Source organism: Cryptomeria japonica, chromosome 7 (assembly GCF_030272615.1).
Source record: "Cryptomeria japonica chromosome 7, Sugi_1.0, whole genome shotgun sequence".
Lineage (NCBI taxonomy): Eukaryota > Viridiplantae > Streptophyta > Pinopsida > Cupressales > Cupressaceae > Cryptomeria > Cryptomeria japonica.
Genome location: NC_081411.1, coordinates 796,889,373 through 796,907,484, shown reverse-complemented (window position 1 = coordinate 796,907,484; position 18,112 = coordinate 796,889,373). Strand labels below are relative to the sequence as shown.

Below are 18,112 nucleotides of genomic sequence, written 5' to 3'. Positions count from 1 at the left end.
ACTCCCGCGCAAAGTGACCCCATTCGTTGCATTTCCGGCATTGGATCATGGGTCGTCCCTTTCCGTAGTATTGAATTCTACTCCTCGGCGTGTTATTATCGGTCCTGTTGTTACCCCGCCAGTTGTTTCGGTTCCCTCCAGGAGAGGCGTTAGAGTTTGTTGTCAGCTTCGAAGGTGTTGCTGGCAGTGTGACTTGATCAGGTTGGGCGTAGAGCACTTGTGTGCTCTGTGCTTTCAAGTTGTGCGGGCATTCCTTAATGGAATGTCCCATTACTTGGCAAATGTCACATAAGGCTTTTTGACGGCAGCTCCCCTTAGTGTGCCCTTTTGTCTTATAGTTGGTGCACCATAGTTCCTTTCCTTCCTTGCCACTCTCTTTGTCAGCCTTTAGTTCTTTCATCATCCTCATCATATCCCTTCGGAGTGCTTGCACAGTCTTGGACTCCCCATCGTTGTCTTCATCCGTACTATCACCATCGCTCACCCGACCCTTCCCTCGGGATGTCTTATTTTCACTCTCAGAATCCATCGCACGGTTGTATGCTTCGTCATACGAGGGCAGAGGGACCACCTTCATCTTTTGTCTAAGAGATGGTACCAGTCCTTCAACAAACCATCTCTTCTTTAAGCCATCAGCCGGCTGGTTCTCCATTTTGTTGAACAGTTCCCTCAACCTTCTGTTATAGGCCCGCACACTTTCACTTTTTCCCTGCTTTGTATTGCAAATTTATGGCACTATTTCATTGTCATCTCGTAGGAGTTTGAACTCCTCTTGGAAAGCCTTCTTCAGATTGTTCCATGATGTTTTATACTAGGGATCCAAGTTCTAATACCAATCAATTGCTATTCCTCGCAGGGTGGTTGGAAATGCCTTCAACCAGTAATCCTGGTCGTCCTGGCCATTTGCCTCCCAAATGGTCACACATGTCTTACAATGTCGTACGAGATCCTCCGACCCGTCGCCCATGAATTTTGGAAGCTTTTGTTTCTATGGAGTGTGTGCCATTGTTTTTGTCTGGAGGGATTTATGTAGCGCTTGTAAGTTACTATATGCCCAGAAGGTATTATGTGTCTAGAAGGTACCATACGCTCTTGACCTGGTTGGACCCCTGTCTGCAAGGCTTTCGTCACCCTCGCTCCTATAGTCCCTCCTTCCCAAGGTTTTTGGATCTAACCCTCCTATTTTGGTTCCCTCTAACAAGGACAAATTACTGATGCCAAATAATGTTGTTTCAAAAATATTGGTGATCTCTTCGTGCAGATCCCGTATCGCCTCCTCTCCTTGGTAAGAATACTCTGACGGGTTGCTCTTCGACTCATCTCCAGAGTCTTTTTCACTTGACGTTGAGTGTGGGGCCTGGTCAAGAGATCTTCCTCCGCGACGTCTGGAAGTGGCAAGTTCCTAGCAACCTCCTCCAACTCCTTCCACGTACACGACTTTTGTCTCTCCCGACTACAACTCCGACTTCTGCTATGTTCCTTAGGGCTCTTCGAGTCAGCAACTTCCCTTAGCCGTCGTCTCCACTCGGCATGTTCTTTTATGCGGAGAGATCTTTGTAGAGTTCCCTCGTCTACTCCTCCGGTGGTTGTGGTACATTTGACTTTGTTTGGCCGTAGGGGCGTTGAGTGCCAGGGGTACGGCGTCAGCATGTCTCCCTTTCCTCTTCCTCCCTATGGTTCTGTTCTTCGTACCTTTGGAGTACTTGTTGCCGACCGAGTTCCCATGCAACTTCCTCCCTTTGGTCTTGGAGTGCAATCAGATTTCTAGGGAGTAACCTTCGAATACTTCCAAGCAGATCAAAGACGGGAGTGTTGATGGTGAGTTCACCACGTACCGTGCCTTCAGAGACGACTCTCTCCTGAGCCTCCCTCTGCACGTACTGCGTGACCGACACGTCCCACATCTATACCAAGTCTATCATCAACTGATCCTCTTGTGCCTCTTTCGCGGTACTTTCTTCGTGTGTGTCACTGTCTCCGACAGTTAATTGCTTGTTGAATGGTCGGCCCATTAATTCCTTCCCCCTGCAGCCATAGTTATCTCCAAGTTCATTCAGGCAACGGCGCCAAAATATTTAGTCCTTAGGGTGAGGTTGGTAAACTCACGGATTAACAGAGATATTCCACACGTACCAACAATTCATGTAACAGAACATTAATATATATCAAAGCATGAATAACAATAACAGAACAACCATGACAGAATAATGATATCTTTATTGAATTCCCAAAATATGCCAGTACAATACCATATTTGCCCAGGTTCCATCCATACCATATATAGACTCGACGGTTGGCCAAGTTGCCAACCGTCACTAACAACCAACTACCCCACGGGAACGTTTCAGCGACTCAACATAACCAAACATAAACACCCGATCTGACTATAAACTAGCATGTGTTATTGACCCCTAACAAACATCCTTGACCACCTTCTGAAGCGAGGCCACAGCATTTTTACCTTCCTTTTCAATCCACAAGTCACCCAAGGGTGAATGTTTTTGAAGTTGTTTTTCAAAGCTCGGATTTGAATGTTCGTCTCATTCAACTCATGGAAGAAAAACTTATACATCAGTCTAAGAGATGTTGAATTAATTTTAAAAAGTGTAAAAAAAGTCCCTTTCAACTGTTAATGCATGATAGCTTCGGTAAGATAAATGATTGAATGAGAGATAAATGAAGTCTCTCATTCAATCATTTATCCTATCGATAAACTATCAGGAAAACTTCAAGCTATTTCATTTGATGATAATGCTTCATTTGTATATGTCCAATCTACTTAGTCGATCAATGTTCAAACTATCGATAATCATATCATAGCATAGTATACCGATTAATATTAGTTTGCATTATAAATGTTATCACTGATTATTGTCGGGTTAACCATGTATCCCGATTTATATCGGTTGAATCCTCAACAGTAAACAAATGATGATTATCGGATTGTTATCGAGTGGCAAAGCATACACCGCTTGATATCTAACTATTAGTTAAGTGATTGGTATCGGTTAAACAAGTCACTTAGACACCGATTGATATCGGTTATCATGTCACATAAATACCGATTGACATCGGTTATCATGCCAAGTAAATACCGATTGACATCGGTTATCATGTAACGTAAATACCGATTGACATCGGTTATCATGCAACGTAAATACCGATTGACATCGGTTATCATGCCAAGTAAATACCGATTGACATCGGTTATCATGCCATGTAAATACCAATTGGCATTGGATACTAAGTTACGTAGACCCCGATTAGTATCGGGCTGTTGATTAGAGCAAACACCGATTGGTAATCAAAGGGTGCGATCAAGTAATGTCTTGATTGGTCATGTCCATAAGACATGACCTGTCAAGGAATTGCTTGATCCTCCCCTCTTGCATATATATACCAATCGATATTTGTGAGGACATTGAAATCCATAAATGCTCCTCTCACCTGCCACACAAAAGAAGACAATCAGATTTATAAGATAAATAGATAATACATAGATAGAGAGAATATAAATTAGATTACATCTTGCATATTGAATTGAAAATTGAACATTCTTTACATGGTATCAGAGCTATAGTTAAATCGAACCTGAGGTTGTTCAATTTTATGGAAAATTCAAAACAAGCATATATTCAACATCACAATTCTTTCAATGGCTAGTGCTATCAGATTTGAAGATAGACTCGGAGGAGGTGATGACTTCTCAGCATGGAAGTTCAGAATTCAAATCATTCTAAAAGAAAATGAAGTCGAATCATTTGTAAAAACTGAAACTGAAGAACCTGAGACTGAACTTGATAAAACAACTTGGAGAAATGGAAATGAAAAGCCATCAAAATCATAGTTGATGGGGTGAGAAATAATATTATGCCCATCATAAGGAAACATGAGATAGCCTACAACATGTTCAAAGCACATGAAGATGCATTTGAGATATCTAATGCCAGTAGAACCTTGGCTTTAAAAAGAGAAATAAATCACACAGCCATGATAAAAGGAGAATCAATCAATGTCTACTTCATGCGAATATTTGCCCTAAGGGATGAACTGGCACCCTTGGATATGAGATCCAAAGCAAAGAATTAACACTCATTGCTCTAGATGGGTTGCCTAGCATATGGGAAACATTCGTCCAAGGCATCAGTGCAAGGGATCAATTTCCAAAATTTGATAGGCTAAAGGCTGACTGTCTCCAAGAAGAATCAAGGCAAAAAAAGAAAGGGATCAAGCAAAAGAATATAGATGAAGATCTCCAAGTTCTAAATACGAACTCAAACAAGAAAAGCAAACAGAAACAATTTAGAAAGAGAAAAGGTCGTCACGGCAAGAACACCTTCAAGAAGGACCTTTCTCAGATTCAATGTTACATATGTGACAAATTTGGGCACTATGTTGCCAAATGTCCAGAAAGAGCTCAGCAACAAGCCACATTTGCCAAAACAGGAAAATCTAAAAGGGAAAAGGACCCCGAGAAGTATGTACTCTATTCAGCACTCACAAACCAAGCATCAAACAAAGTTAACTCCTGGGTGATCGACAGTGACTCATCCAGACATATTACAGGATTCAGAGAAGTGCTAGACTCCATGAAAGAGGAGAATGATGAGCAAGTAACTATCGGAGATGACTCTACACATCCAGTCAAAGGAGTTGGAACCTGCACCATCAAACTAAAGTCAAGTGTATCATTACAACTTAAAGGAGTACTATATGTTCCAGGCATCAAGAGAAATCTAGTCTCAATATCCGCACTGGAGGATAATGGATACTGAGTGACCTTCATAGACAACAGAGTATTGGCTTGGCCAAAGAATTCATCCATCAAGAAAGCTAAAACGATTGGTCAAAGACAAGACCACCTGTATGAGTTATGCACAAAGCCCAACTTAGTCCTAATCCATGAAACTACAGATGCTAATGAAGTTTGGCATAGAAGACTAGGCCACCTAAATTTTAGAGCTTTATCATCAATGGGAGACTTTGTCACAGGTCTACCTAAGTTAAAGCAATATCATTCAGGGGCATGCAAAGGATGTCCTAAGTAAAAATACTAAGGGTGCTTTTCAAAATAGTACTAGGAAAACAAGTAAAATTTTAGAGTTAGTTCATTCTGATGTATGTGGACCCATGTCTGCACCTTCTTTGGGGGGAATTTTGTATTATGTAATATTTGTTGATGACTACTCTAGGAAAACTTGGATCTATTCTCTGAAATGTAAAGAATCAGAAGAGATCCTTAATAGGTTTAAAGAATTCAAATCATTAACAGAGAACTACTCAGGAAATAAAGTCAAAACCCTAAGAACTGATAATGGGGGGGAATACACATCAGAATTATTTAAAGAGTTTTGTTAAAATTCAGGGATTAAGAGGGAGTTAACAATACCTTATAACCCTCAACAAAATGGGGTAGCTGAGAGGAAAAATAGGACAAACGTTGAAGCTGCCAAAGCTATGATTCTTGATCAGAATCTAAATGTCAATCTTTGGGCAGAAGCAACTAGCACTGCTGTATATATTCAAAACAAATGTCCTCACTCCCATCTTGAAGATAAGACCCCTGAGGAAGTCTTTACTAAATCAAAACCAGATATTAGCCACCTTAGGATATTTGGATGCCCTGTCTATATTCATGTACCTAAGGAGAAAAGATTAAAATTAGAGCCTTCTGGAAAAGGGGAATCCTTGTAGGATATAGTGAAACCTCCAAAGCCTACAGGATCTATATACCTGGTCAAAAGAATATTGAGCTAAGTAGGGATGTGATCTTTGAAGAAGACTTGGCCTTCAAAAGAGCCCAAAGCTCTCTAGACCCTGAAGTCTATATCCCTACCCCTAGCATAGATAAATATCCTACTTCTGAGCTTCAGAGGGAGAATCCTGAGGAAACTATAAGTGAAACTCAAAGTCATCCTAGAGAAAACCTCAAGAAAATTCAACTATGCGCCACCAAGACTGTAGCAAAAGCTCAGAAGTTTGTTGCTCCCTCAGGGACCTTTAGGGAAAGAAAAAGGCCAAATAAACTCACTAGCTATGTTGCCCTTATGAATGATCTCTCTAAAGCCGAACCAAACAATGTATCGGATGCACTTGAACATCAAGTATGGAAGGATGCTATGTCAAAAGAGTATCAGTCCATTATGAAAAATGATGTTTGGGAGATTGTTCCTAGGCCAACTAAGAAATCTATTGTTTCATCTAAATGGTTTTTCAAGGTCAAACATGTTGCAGATGACAGTATTGAAAAACACAAGGCCAGATTTGTAGCTAGAGGGTTCTCACAAAGGGAAGGAATAGATTATGAAGAAACTTTTGCACCTGTTGCCAAGTATATATCAGTAAGAGCTATATTAGCCATTGCAGCAACAAAGGGGTGGAAGGTACACCAGATGGATGTTAAGACAACATTTCTAAATGGTGAGATCTCAGAAGAAGTCTACCTAGAGCAACCTGAAGGGTTTGAAATTCATGATGCAATCTCATGTGTGTAGACTCAAGAAAGCTCTCTATGGGCTTAAACATGCTCCCAGGGCCTGGTATGAAAGAATTGACACCTATCTCTCAGGACTACGCTTCTCTAAGAATGATGCAAATCCTAATCTCTACTACAAAAGAAATAAAGGTGATATGCTAATATTGATTTTATATGTTGATGACTTATTAATCACAGGAAATGATCGCCTTATAGATCAAAGCAAGAAAGATCTATCCAAAGGATTTGATATGAAGGACTTGGGACTCCTTCATTACTTCCTAGGATTGGAAGTATGGCAGAATTCTGACAACATTATACTAAACCAAGGAAAGTATACCTTGGATATTTTGAAAAGATTCGGAATGCTAAATTGTAGGCCCATGACCTCTCATATGGAAACCAATTTACATAAACTTAAAGAAGCAGCAGCAAAGTCACAACCCACTGACCCTACTCAATACAGACAGATGATTAGGTCCCTAATGTACTTGGTAAATACAAGGCCAGATATCTGTTATGAAGTTAATGCCTTTAGTCAGTTTATGTGTGAACCTAAGGAGATACACCTGGTTGCAGTAAAACACATCATGAGATACCTACAAGGTACCCTAAACCTTGGTCTCAAATATGAGAAAGTTGATATAGACCTACATGGATTTACAGATTCAGATTGGGCAGGAAGTGTGACTGACAGAAAAAGCACTTCAGGGTGTTGCTTCGGTCTAGGTTCAGCTATGATATCTTGAATCAGCAGGAAGCAGGCCTCAGTAGCCCAAAGCTCCACCGAGGTAGAATACATTGCACCTTCTACGGCTGCTCGAGAAGCAGTATGGCTTAGGAAGTTGCTTGTGGGGTTGTTTGGAGAACCTATGAAACCCACTATTATACATTGTGACAATCAGAACTGCATAAAACTTTCAGTAAATCCAGTGTTCCATGACAGATCCAAGCATATTGAGATTCCATACCACTATGTGCGAGATACTGTAGACAGGAATGTGATCCAATTAGAATATGTTTGTACACGAGATCAAACGGCAAATATTCTGACCAAACCTCTTTCCAGAGTGAAGGTTGATCACTTCAGAAAAGGTTTAGGCATGATAGAAAGGTAATTTGCTTTGTAATCTGTATTTACATATCAATAAGATGTTTAATGTGTAAACTTCTTTGTCATGATAGGACATTTTGAATTTTATCCCCTGAGTTCATATCTAAGAGGTGACGATCTCTCAAGATAATGAACACTTGTATGTAGACATTATCTCTGGTGTGTCATGGATGTGCCATGATTGTGTTGTGGTAAAACATTTGTATAAGATGTTAGTGCACATACTACAACTTGGATAAGATGAGAATTTAATTTTTTCTCATATGATTATCCTTAAGTATTGCGTGTTTAGGCAATTTTGATATCACATGCTTAGGTGATATCCTGTCATCACAAGATTGACGTGGTGAACATTTGTATCACGTGTTTAGGTGATACTTCATATCATGTGATTAGGTGATATGATTTCCTAGAAAGTCAGATTGTGTAAAGAATACTAACCATCATTTGAATTGTGATGCTTGATATATTGTTTTCATTTATCTTACCTAGCTAAGAGGGAGTGTTAATGCATGATAGCTTCGGTAAGATAAATGATTGAATGAGAGATAAATGAAGTCTCTCATTCAATCATTTATCCTATCGATAAACTATCAGGAAAACTTCAAGCTATTTCATTTGATGATAATTCTTCATTTGTATATGTCCAATCTACTTAGTCGATCAATGTTCAAACTATCGATAATCATATCATAGCATAGTATACCGATTAATATCGAGTTGCATTATAAATGTGATCGCTGATTATTATCGGGTTAACCATGTATGCCGATTTATATCGGTTGAATCCTCAACAGTAAACAAATGATGATTATTGGATTGTTATCGGGTGGCAAAGCATACACCGGTTGATATCTAACTATTAGTTAAGTGATTGGTATCGGTTAAACAAGTCACTTAGACACCGATTGACATCGGTTATCATGCCAAGTAAATACCGATTGACATCGGTTATCATGCCACGTAAATACCGATTGGCATTGGATACTAAGTTATGTAGACCCCGATTAGTATCAGGTTGTTGATTAGAATAAACACCAATTGGTAATCAAAGGGTGCTATCAAGTAATGTCTTGATCGGTCATGTCCATAAGACATGACCGGTCAAGGCATTGCTTGATCCTCCCCTCTCGCACATATATACCAATCTATATTTGTGAGAAGGACATTGAAATCCATAAATGCTCCTCTCACCTGCCACACAAAAGAAGACAATCAGATTTATAAGATAAATAGATAATACATAGATAGAGAGAATATAAATTAGAATACATCTTGCATATTGAATTGAAAATTGAACATTTTTTACATCAACCACTATTAACTAAAGGCCAAAATACATGTCCTTAACTTTGTTTTGTACCCAATAAAAAACTTGATTGTTTTACATTAAATTCCTTCATCATTAGTTTGCTGGTCATTTGTGCATTAAAATTGAGCTCGGGAAAAGTTATTTCCGGTCAATTCTTAAGTTGTCATGTCAAATTATAGAACGTTTGTTATGTTGAACAGACCGGAATACTAAGATGGGGGGTCAATCAGTATTCCCCAAACATAACACACTGAAAATCAGAAACTCAATGTGACCTCAATTAACCTTAGCATAAAATGATATAAGCAATTGAAATGAAATCTAAAACATACACAACCATAAGAGACAAGTAGAGCTCTAATCCCTCTCGATGAGAGGGAGAACGAGGATGACCCAAAATGTGAGAATGAATTTGAATCTGAACTTGAAGATGACGACATGATGGATGAAATGGATATTGACGACCTAGAAGGACAAAGTCAGTTAGCCAAAAAAAAAGTCAATCTTGGTTGCAACCTTCCTTCTAAGAAAATGGGAAGGAAAACGAACAATTCAAAGAAAAAGGAACAAATGATAAATAGAGATCAAGTGACAATTAAAAACTAGCTTTTGAGATCTAAGGGAGGAGTCTCCCTTAGGGAGCCTTGAATATCTTATTATGGAAAGTTAGGGCCCTAAATGCCCCCAACAACAGGTGCATGACCAAACACCATTTGGACAACCAATCGATCAACATAGTTATGCTATAGGAAACCAAACTAAACAAGATAGATGTTGATTGTTTCATCAAACATTGTAGGGGATGGATGGGACACTTCAAGGAGGCTTCAAGAGCATTTGGTGGAATGGGTTTGTTGTGGTATAAGGTACCCTTCAATATGTCAAATAGAAGCTGAAACTATGGAATAAGGTATCCTCCCAAAGAATCTTTCAAGAGAAAAGGATTGAGATAGAAGTAGCAACCCTCAATGAACACGTCATAGCAAATGGTAAGTTTCAAAATGACTATCTCGGAGAAAAAGAAATGCTATCCGAACACAAAAAAATTCTAGCAAGGACTAATATTAGCACTCTAGATCTAGGGAATCTTGGTTAGCATATGGGGATTTAAACAAATTCTTCCATAACACCAGAAAAGTGAGAGGGGGGCAAAATAGAATCTCTCACACTAACTCAAGTGATGACGAGACATTTTGACTGGGTATGCAAATATCCAATTGGAAGCAATTAGGTTCTTCCAAAACCTACTTGGCAAGGACGATATGGTTGAGCCATTATTCAACAACATTTTAGATGTGATACTGTTGATGTGTTTTTTATGCACATGCGAACACAAAATAAAATACCTAAAGGTACCTTATCCTCTCTTGAGCAAAGTTTCCCGATTGCTGAAGATTTCGCCGAAGGATCAGTCGAGGCAACTCCAAGGTTCTTGTATGTAGGTTCTCTACTCGTGGATAAGCTCTTTGTGGTATGATGTGATTTTGCTGGAATCACAAGGGGACTTACACTTGATGACTAAACGTCTGATTTGCTTTGAATATTGCTGGAACACAGGATTTCACTAGCCTAGATTTTGAAAAAAAAAAAGAAAAAAGGATGAGGGCGAGGAAAGGATCTAATTCTGACACTAAGAATGTAGGAACAATGAATGACCTTTGATGAAATTCTAACTAAGTCTTGTCTTGACATCCCAGGACCATCTCCACAAGGTTTGTGCAATCTTCGGAGGAAAGCTTTATGATGTTCAGATCATCGCTACAGGCATAGACACCATCAGGCTGATGCATATCAATGAAGAAGCAACAATTGAAGTTAAGTTTAAGCTGAATGATTCCAGTTGACTACACAAGGCAAGTCTGCAATCAACAAACTGCTAGTAGTATGGATATACAAATTTCACCATCAATCAAACACATTTCTTCCACTCATCTAATAACATGAAATCAAATCTGAGAAGTATAGAGACCATGCAAATTGTTGAATCGACCCATAGATTTCACCATTTCTTCAATGAAGTTTACAAGTCTTTTACAACAACATCTTGGCAACAATCTTTGCCTTATCTTTCTATTCAACTCTAACTGCTATTCTATTTGCTATTAATCATTATAGCTATTCTAACCAGAGAAACGGGACTCGCCCGAAATCGCACAAACTTGGCGAGTCCGAGTCCGAGTCAGGCCAACCGAGTCCCAGGGGCTCGGACTCGGACTCAGCCGAGTCTGGCGAGTTTTACTCGCCGGACTCAGCCAAGTCTGGCGAGTTTTACTCGCCAGACTCACCGAGTTGGCAATTTTGGCCCAAAATCGCCAAACTCGGCGAGTCCCGAGCCCTGGACTCGGCCGGCGTTGGCATAAGTAAAAAGTCAAAAAAAAATTAGTTTGGAAAGTTTTTTAAAATCCATTTTTTAATGTTAATTGTCTTCTAGCCCTAAAAGTGACTTTCATTTCATTCACTTGCAAAAAAAGGAAGAGTAAAGTGAGTTGGGAAGAAAAACAAGGGTGCATAGAAGAAAAACCAGCAAGGAGGAAGCTCAAGTTTTCTTCAATTTGTCACATTGGAGCTGCATTGTGTTTCGATTTGGTGCATCAAGAGTTGGATAGGAAGAGTTTGCAGCTCATTTCAAGCTTGTTGTAAGAGGTAAGATTGTTTTTTTTAACATTATTTTGTTTCTTATATGCAAAAATTTCATTTTCTATTCATTTATTTTGAAAGTTTTACATTTTCTTGTATGCAAGATCTTTTGTATGTTTGTAATTTGTATGTAGCATGTAGTATGTAGTTGTACTATGTAGGGTTGTATGTAGGGTTTGTAAATTTATTTTTTTTTAAATTGTAGGGTTTGACAAACCCTACAATTTTTTTAAAAAAAATTTACAAACCCTACTTTAGTTTTTTTGAATGTATGTATTAATTTTATTTTGTATTTGTAATGTTTTATTGCAGCAAACTTCACTTTATTATTTGCCTCAACTTCAACTTTCACAAAACTATCCTAAAATGTCTACTTCAGCTTCTAGACCCCCCATGAGAAAGGACCTTGCTTGGAAATATCATGAGGATTTTCCAGGGCAAGGAAAGGGGCAAACAAAATGTATGTTTTGCAAAACAATATTCCATAGAGGTATATATAGGCTGAAATACCATATTGTTGGTGTGCGTGGACATGATGCCGAACCATGCCTAAAAGCAGTCTCTGAGGCCGTACGTGATTGTTATGTAATGGTTGAGGAGATTGAAAGAAAAAAGAAACAAAAGGAGGATCGAGCGGCCATTGGGAGAGAGACAGTTTTAGGAAGAGGGACACAGTTAGGTTGTGTTGGAGGCCCTTCTTCCTTACCTCCATATCGTCCCACTCAGTTTGCTATTGCTGGTGCTTCCGTTTCTGCTTCTGCTTCTATAAGTGGCAGTGCCACCGCCACTTCTCATGCTCCTACCACTAGTAGTTGTAGTGGGAATGTTACCATTGGACCTAGGATTCGTAAATCTAGGTTGGATTCCTTCTTTGTGCCTCGCACTACTCCTGGGTCCCAACCGTTGCTTGAGGGCATGAGTTGGAACAAGGAGGTCCATGATGCTGCTAAAATGGCAATTGGTAGGTTTTGGAGCTACAACTGTATTCCATTCTTTGTAGCCAGGTGAATGTTTTACTAACTTTTATGTTTGATAACTTTGATTGTTTTAATTTTTATACTTAACTTATCTCATTGAATTTTTATACTTAACTTATCTCATTGAGTTTCTTTGCGACAGGTCTCCTTATTGGCAACAAACGGTTGATGCCATTACCATGTGCGGGGCGGGGTTCAAAGCCCCTAGTGAGAGTGATTTGAGGGGACCCATTTTGTCTCAAATGGTGGATGATGTGAAAAAGGATTTAGATGAACAACGCCACATATGGAGCACTAAAGGTTGCACCATCATGACTGATGGTTGGACGGATAGGAGAAATAGAACTCTCCTTAATTTTCTTGTTTCTTCCTGTTGTGACGTTTTCACACATCGCCCCATTGCAAATGGGGACCCATGTTTTTTGCTTTTTAGGGTTTGTTTTCTAGGTCTTTTAGGGTTTTGTCAGTTAGCCTTTGCATTTTGAGTGTCGCCCAGGTGATCACATGGATAAGCAAGTCCGGCTTGAGTGATGTCCCGATCTTGAAATTTGGCTAAGTCTGAAAGTCCTGATCCTGGAATTTGGCTAAGTCTGGAATGTCCCGATCCTGAATTTGACTAAGTCTGGAAACTGAAAAACCTCCAAAAACTAGATTTTGCAATATAACTCCTGGAGGTCTGAAACCACTCTCAAACATCCTGAAAGTATATATGGAATATAACTTAAAGTATAAGAAAGAAGAAACATAGAAGAAACATAGAAGGAAATGTCACTTAAATGTTATATTCCATTAAAATTGTCCTGATAGAGAGTTCGAAAAGTCAAATTTCGCTCCTGACCTTCACTGAGGGTCCAGAGCGAAAAACGCTCATGTCCCTCTCCAAGGGTCCAAGGCGAATCGCTCCTGTCCCTCACCAAGGGTCCAGAGCGAAAAGGCTTAGTGGAGTCATTCCTGACCTTGTTTGGACAAATTGAGACATCAAAGGCATGATGGAGGACAAAATGAACGTGATAGAGCATCCAGACTTGATTAAGGACGATGAAATGATGGAGTATTTGTCTAGAAAGGTAAATTCGCTCCTATCCCTCACCAAGGGACCAGAGCGATTTTATTCATATACACATTTTTAGACCTTGTTTGGACTCGAACTTTTATTCATGGCGTGTAAAGAGATGATATTTTCCTCAGCGAAGGAAATTTGAAGTGAAAAGTAAAAAGATTTGGCCCTGAGAGCAAAAATCGCTCCTGTCCCTCACTGAAGGACCGGAGCTTGAATTCCAATTTCGCATTATCCTTGCAAGATTTAAGTGGTTTCGTGATTTGAGGAGGTCAAGGGAAGTATGTTTTGCCCGTTGAATATAACTTAAGAACGCCACAATGAAGAAAATCGGCCTAAGTAACAAGTTCGCTCCTGTCCCTCTCCAAGGGACCAAGATGACTGGCTAGGGCGCTCCTGTCCCTCTCCAAGGGACCAGAGCGATTTTCCCTCAAGGCAAGTTTTTGGCAAAGGGAAAGCAAGTTTCGCGTTTGAGGTGGATGGAGGAAGACACAATCGATCCGTTGAAGATAATTTTCGAAGCTAGCAAAGGACGAATTGGCTTGTAATTGCAAAAGTGCTCCCGTCCCTCACTGAAGGACCGGAGCTTGAATTTCAAATTTGCACTGTTCTTGCAGGATCAAGACAATTTTATGATTTGAAGAGACCAAGGAAAACATGATTTATCCATTGAATATAATTTGGAAGGCTAACAAAGGACGGATAAGCTTGGATTTGCAAAATAGCTCCTGTCCCTCTCCAAGGGACCAAGGCGAAAAACTTAATATCCAGTCCTTCCTCTCCAAATTTGGACGAATCCAAGTCAAGACACAAGGTCAAAATGATATTTAAAGTGCTTCGGGGTGGAATGGAGTTGCAAGGACCACAAATTTCGATGACAATTGGCAAAAGCGCTCCTGTCCCTCTCCAAGGGACCAGAGCGAAGTTATCAACATTCGTTATTTTTTGCCTTATTTTAGCAAATCGCATTAGATGCCAAATTCGTTAAAAACTTCAAAATATTTTTTAAAAAAATTTCAATTAAATTGGCATTTAATAAAGGCGCATGGCATTTAATAAATTAATTTTTGAGCCTTAGAAAAATCAAAATTTTAATTATAAAGGCATTTAAAATTAATTTTTATTAAATTAAAATTGAAAATGGAGCGCTTTGAGGTATTATTTTTATCCATTTTATTAGGTCGGCCTCTTGTTTTTGCAAATTTATTTATTTTTTGGCCTATTTTGCCAAGTCGGCCTATGGGGAGGTGAAATGGTGAGCGCTCTATATATTTGGGGTGTGTTTTTCATTATTCAAATTCATTCTTTGTTTCAAGTGCGATTTGGAGAAGCAAGGAAGGAGGTGCGAAATCTAGCTTGTGTGGAGCGAATTTCTACCAAGTGTGGAGACTAAGGAAGGCGAAATTCATCTTGAAGGCTATTGCAGAGGAGAATTTCTTGCTAGATTGGAGGATAATTTCCAGATTTTTGAAGACATTTGAAGGCAAATTTTCAGATCTTGAAGAAGCTAGTGGAAGGTGGAGTTCTTTTCCAAGCTAAAGGAGGTGCATTTTATCCAAGGGAGAGCTTTGATCTACACTTTGCCTAGCCTAAATTCATCTAATTTTTTTAGAGTTAATTCTCAAGAAGAGGAATGGCAAAATCATCTTGACACCTTTATTCAAGGTTTGATTTTTTTTAGACATTTTTTAGAAAAGTCTAAGTATTACATGGTTAATTAGGAAATGATAACTCAAGATTTATCATGAGGTTTCCTAATTTAAAATCTTGAATCTTCCTTTTAAAGTTTAATTTTGAGATTTCAAGATATATTACTAATTTTGAAATGTTGTGTAGGTATCAAGATGGCGACTCCAAGGTCGAAAGATCTACAAGTCGGAAGACTCTCCTCAAGGACGATCAAGCAAGGACAAGGACGACCTTCTTCGATCCAGCCTAGCATCGACAAGGACGGCCTTCTTTGGACTAACATCATCAAGGACGACTTCTCCAATCCAGTATTCCAAGGCGAGGTACATCAATCATCCTCCACATCAAGGACACAAAAAGTTAGAACAAGGGTTCGTTGAAGAAGCAGATAGTACCAGATGAATTAATTAAAGCTAGCTTCTCAACAACATCAAGTTGAATATCTACCAAGATACAAGTGTCAGACGAGGTGGCATCCTAGTCATCACTTCTCCAATCAGTGTGGTCCACCTCAGCATTTCCAGATTCAATGTACCTAACTCATGGAAGGTGGCACAAACTCCGATGTACCTACCCCGGCTATCCATTGGTCGATTTTTCCAGAGTGAACATGTGTCCAGGCAATACAATTATTTCATTGGTTGAGCATTAAATGTTATGTAATGGTTGTAACAAACCCTAATTAGGGTTTTCATTGTAAAATCTTGGCCATTGATCTCGAATTGATCTAAGCCATCGAATTGTATTGAGGGCACTATATAAGCCCTGGCATTTCATTTTGTAAAGGCAGTTAGAGAGTTGGAAATAGTTGGAAGCAGTTAGTAGATAGAGAGTAGTTAGAAGTTGATAGAATAGCAATTAGAGTAGAGTAGAGAGAGAAGGCAAAGATTGTTGCCAAGATGTTGTTGTAAAAGACTTGTAACTTCATTGAAGAAATGGTGAAATTTATGGGTCGATTCGACAATTTGCATGGTCTTTATACTTCTCATATTTGATTTCATGTTATTAGATGAGTGGAAGAAATGTGCTTGATTGATGGTGAAATTCGTATATTCATACTACTAGCAGTTTGTTGATTGCAGACTTGCCTTGCGTAGTCAACTGGAATCATTCAGCTTAAGCTTAACTTCAATTGTCGCTTCTTCATTGATATGCATCAACCTGATGGTGTCTATGCCTGCAGTGATAATTTGAACATCACAAAGCTTTCCTTCGAAGATCGCACTAGCCTTGTGGAGATGGTCCTGCGATGTCAAAACAAGACCTAGTTAGAATTTCATCAAAGATCAATCATTGCTCCTACATTCCTTAGTATTAGGATTAGATTCTTTCCTCACCCTCCTCTTTTTTCCTTTTTTTCAAGTCAAAGTTAGTAAGAGCCTGTGTTCCAGCAATATTCAAAGCAGATCAGACGTTCAATCATCGAATGTAAGTCCCCTTGTGATTCCAGCAAATCACATCATACCACAGAGAGCTTATCCACACGTAGAGACCCTACATAAAAGAACATTGGAGTCACCCTGATTGATCCTTTTTTGCGACATCTTCAGCAATCAGAGACTTTATTCAAGAGAGGATAAGGTACCCTTGGGTATTTTATTCTGTGTATGATTGTGTACAAAATACACGTCAACACTTCCGCAGGTGATTGATTAATTTTAGTTTCATATAGTCTGTAATTTTTTATTTTTTATCTAATGGTTTATTGAATGATCATTGAACTAGCTTTATTTTTTTATTTCAGGGGGCACCGTTTTCATCAAGTCCATTGATGCCTCCGCCCATTGCAAGAATGCCACCTACCTATGTGAGCAGATAGAGGAGGTGATTGAAGATGTGGGTGAGGAGAACGTGGTACAGGTGGTGACCGACAATGCAGCAAATTATGTTGCTGCGGGTAAACTTTTGATTACAAACTAATTTTGTTTGCAAATTAATTACTATCTTGTAGTTTGTACCTCCATTAATTACAATTTACAATGCAACAAATTATGTTGCTGCAGGTAGACTATTGATGGAGAGGCACCCATCTATAGTTTGGACTCCATGCGCTGCTCATTGCATTGACCTCATGTTGGAGGATATCGGAAAAATCCCATGGTTCAAGAGATGTGTAGAAAGGGCAAGAAATGTCTGCAAATTTGTATATAATCATTCATGGGTGTTGGCTCTTATGAGACAATACACAGAGCAGAAGGAGTTGCATCGTCCAGGAATCACAAGATTTGCCACAAACTTCCTCACATTGCAGTCCATGCTTAGGTCTAAGTCTTCCTTGAGACGTATGATTGTTGGTGAGGAGTGGTCTTCCTCATCCTATGCTACCACCCCTACAGGGATAGAGATGGCAGACTGCATTTTTGATGAGCAAGGCTTTTGGGTCCCTTGTGATGAGATAGTGAAGGTAATTTTTTTATAAATTCTACAATTTAGCTTCATGTTTTATAACTTATTATATGTATTCTCTTATTTGCTCATTTTTCTAAATTACACAATATTTTCAATTTTGCAGTTTGTTAAGCCCTTGGTGGTTTTGTTGCGAGTTGCGGATGGAGATAAGCCCGCAATGGGCTATATATATGAGGGCATGGATAGGGCGAAGGAGGCCATCAAATTCGTCTATGGAGCAGATGAGAGCAAGTATGGTCCCATTTGGGAGATCATTGATAGGAGATGGCATCATCAGCTACATAGGCCCATCCATGCGGCAGCCTATTATCTGAATCTGGCATTCCGTTTTATCCCTTCTTTCAAGGCTGATGCGGAGGTCCTTAATGGTCTATATGCAATCATGGAGAAGATGGGACCTGCTGGTACTTCTCAGATAGACCTTTTTCGAGAGCTACAGATG

At 39.3% G+C, this 18,112-nt stretch overlaps 2 protein-coding genes across 2 annotated transcripts in view; one reads left to right on the top strand and one right to left on the bottom strand.

The window, feature by feature from the left end:
- The window catches only part of LOC131057189 (uncharacterized), a 298,476-nt gene that overhangs the window by 106,129 nt on the left and 174,235 nt on the right, over positions 1-18,112 (bottom strand). The gene's annotated exons all lie outside the window — the stretch shown is intronic.
- On the top strand, positions 11,323-12,649 carry LOC131057198 (uncharacterized). The gene is made up of 2 exons (XM_057991388.2): positions 11,323-11,544; positions 11,851-12,649. The coding sequence occupies exon 2, from the start codon at positions 11,905-11,907 to the stop codon at positions 12,544-12,546; it is 642 nt and encodes a 213-aa protein (XP_057847371.2). The 5' UTR covers positions 11,323-11,544; positions 11,851-11,904; the 3' UTR covers positions 12,547-12,649.

Bases quoted from the DNA above. Each gene is read 5' to 3' on its own strand.
- LOC131057198 (XM_057991388.2), top strand. From the start codon at position 11,905: ATGTCTACTTCAGCTTCTAGACCCCCCATGAGAAAGGACCTTGCTTGG.